This window comes from Penaeus chinensis, chromosome 21 (assembly GCF_019202785.1).
Source record: "Penaeus chinensis breed Huanghai No. 1 chromosome 21, ASM1920278v2, whole genome shotgun sequence".
Taxonomy (NCBI): Eukaryota; Metazoa; Arthropoda; class Malacostraca; order Decapoda; family Penaeidae; genus Penaeus; species Penaeus chinensis.
This window is the reverse complement of record NC_061839.1, coordinates 8,979,501-8,982,000: the sequence shown is the minus strand read 5'-3', so window position 1 is coordinate 8,982,000 and position 2,500 is coordinate 8,979,501. Positions and strand designations below refer to the sequence as shown.

Sequence of the window (2,500 nt, the reverse complement as noted above, 5' to 3'; positions counted from 1 at the left end):
GACAAGGAAGGCAGGATCTTTCACCACTTCTGCCCCAACCCGAATGTGTCCCTGTTCAATGAAGGTAATGGCTGAACGCAAGTCCTGGACCATCCTGCTTCTCACCATGACACATGGCAAACGTCTTCGGCAGAAGGCAGAGGCAGTGATGCGATTGCAGAACTGTAGGTTCCACTTGGTTGGGATGAGTCCCATAGCATATCTGAAATCAGAGAAATGTGTTGACTCAACAGAATAAAGAACTGATTAATAAAATAAAGAGAAAACAGTACATTCAAATGCTATTGCATAATCTCTATTCGGTTATTATGCCCAAAGTATAAGAATGATCTCCCTGCTTCCTCATTTCTGTAATTAAGCATAGCAAGAATAGTCATTTTCAAGTATAACAAGAAGAAATACTTTAGAGTTGCGGCAAGGAATAGAAATTATTATTTAGAGTGTAATAGTAATAGTGTAGCCATTGTTGAAATAAGATTCCTTTATATACTCTCAATAGTAGAGGTTAAAGATTATATCATAGACAAGAAAAAAGAGAAATTCAATTAAATATTTAATTTTAGGACTAAAAGCGAGAACAAGAGGACCGTGTGGGTTGTGATAATGAAGTCAGTTGTGAGTGGCATGTCGTGATGCCATACATATGGATTTTTGATGCCAGTATCATTGTGCGTATGTTGTGATAATTATGTGATTGTGTTATACACACTGTCTTTTGTGTGATATGTTACACCATGTGAAATACAGAAGGTAATGTTTAGTTTAAATTGCTGTGTGGCATATCACCTATATGAAAGAGTGAGATTCTCTGTATGATTTATAGAGTACAATATTTTATTTCGTCTCTGTAGTCACACGTCTGGCAGTAACACTCTCAGACAGAGCCTGGCGTGTGGGGCAGAGGAACATGAAGAATTCCGTTTTAATTTTGTCAGAGCTGATCTCCAATGAACCTTCTTTAGTTTTCATCAGTGTTTTCTTCACCCTCAAGCATCATAGAGAAACACCAAACAAACATAGAAGACGAACAGACCGGTTGGAAGGGAATGGGCTACCATGATCAAAAATGAGTTAGGCATCAAAAACATTTCCTTTGTGTAGTAATGGGAGGTACCACAATTGTCTGTCCCAAAATATTCACATCAGCTATGTAGAGTTTACTAACTTCAGCCTCAAATAGGTTGACTGTGTCCATTGAAAATGTTATTATGATGAATTTCATCAATTACTGGTCTGCTTTAGCCACACAGTGTGATGTTGAATCATGTATGATGCATTAGTATTAGTACATATATAAAACATGCCACACATATGATATATGGTGACTGCCAAATGGCCCCAGTGGTTTCTATCATGAAAATATGATTTTTTTTTTTTTTCATATTATTGTGACTAAAGTATCAATCATATGACTGGTGACAAAAAGTAGTAGTTTATATAATATATCCTTTCATATCTCTTTAAGCAATAGCATATGAGTTTTTCTCTCCTATGCCTTAAAAAAAAAAAAAAAATAATAATAATAATAATACCAACGACAACAATAATGATAACAATAATTATTAATTTTTTTTTTTTTTTTTTTTTTTTGCAATGGATGGCACTATTTTGACCAAAACTTATGCACATTTTCACATATTTAACTCACAATTTCTCCATCAATTTCCCGCTGGCCTCCACTCTGTAGGGGTCTTTTGATTCCAAGTCCTTGATCTTGTTGGCTAAGTCACGGATCTCACGGGACATTTTGTTGTACCTGAAATATAAATATAAAGATCAATAAGCAACTCAAGATAAAGTATATACACATTATGATGTAAACAAATTATCAGTTTGTAAGACTACGAAAACATTATATAATGAAGCATGGGGGAAGCAGAGAAAAGAACCATAAGCATACAATGCCCTGTGTAAATATGAAAGTGTTCTGTATATATGCAATTCAATTACATGCCTGCCATAGCTATCCTTAACTTGAACAGTCTTGTTTGCATGATTCAAAAAAAAAAAAAAAAAACATGGTCTTATACATGAACATAATATCCCCAATTACATTAATCCACCTTCATTTAATGTACTAATAAAGAATAATTTTTAAAACATGAAATATGGGTAAAATATGTGAGGACAAAATATTACAAGCTTCTGAAATACTGTATTCCATCTATGGGAGTCTCCTAGTATTACCAGTATATATAATCAGCTTGAGTTTCTTATTTGAAAGTAACACAGACACTATATTAACCCAAAGATTTCCAACAATATTTCTGTAGCTATATATGACAGGGACATCATTGTTACACATTTCTTTAATGAAGTATTGGTGAAATTTCTTTCTAGTGTTAAAAATCTGCAATTTAAAGTCTTTCTACTATTTAGCAAATAATAAGATTACTGTCACAAATGGAAGTAAAATCTTACATATGATTATAAATAAAGATTGCTTTCACACTTTAGTACATATATATATATATATATATATATATATATATATATATAT

At 32.8% G+C, this 2,500-nt stretch overlaps 1 protein-coding gene across 1 annotated transcript in view; it reads right to left on the bottom strand.

Annotated features, from left to right (window-relative positions):
• Positions 1-2,500, bottom strand: part of LOC125036605 (U3 small nucleolar ribonucleoprotein protein IMP3-like) — a 3,830-nt gene that overhangs the window by 25 nt on the left and 1,305 nt on the right. The window contains exons 2-3 of the mRNA XM_047629347.1: positions 1,649-1,756; positions 1-202 (exon numbers count right to left, since the gene is read on the bottom strand). The exon at positions 1-202 is cut by the window's left edge and continues 25 nt beyond it. Coding sequence (XP_047485303.1) covers positions 1-202; positions 1,649-1,756 — 310 coding nt within the window. The remainder of the gene's footprint in view (positions 203-1,648; positions 1,757-2,500) is intronic.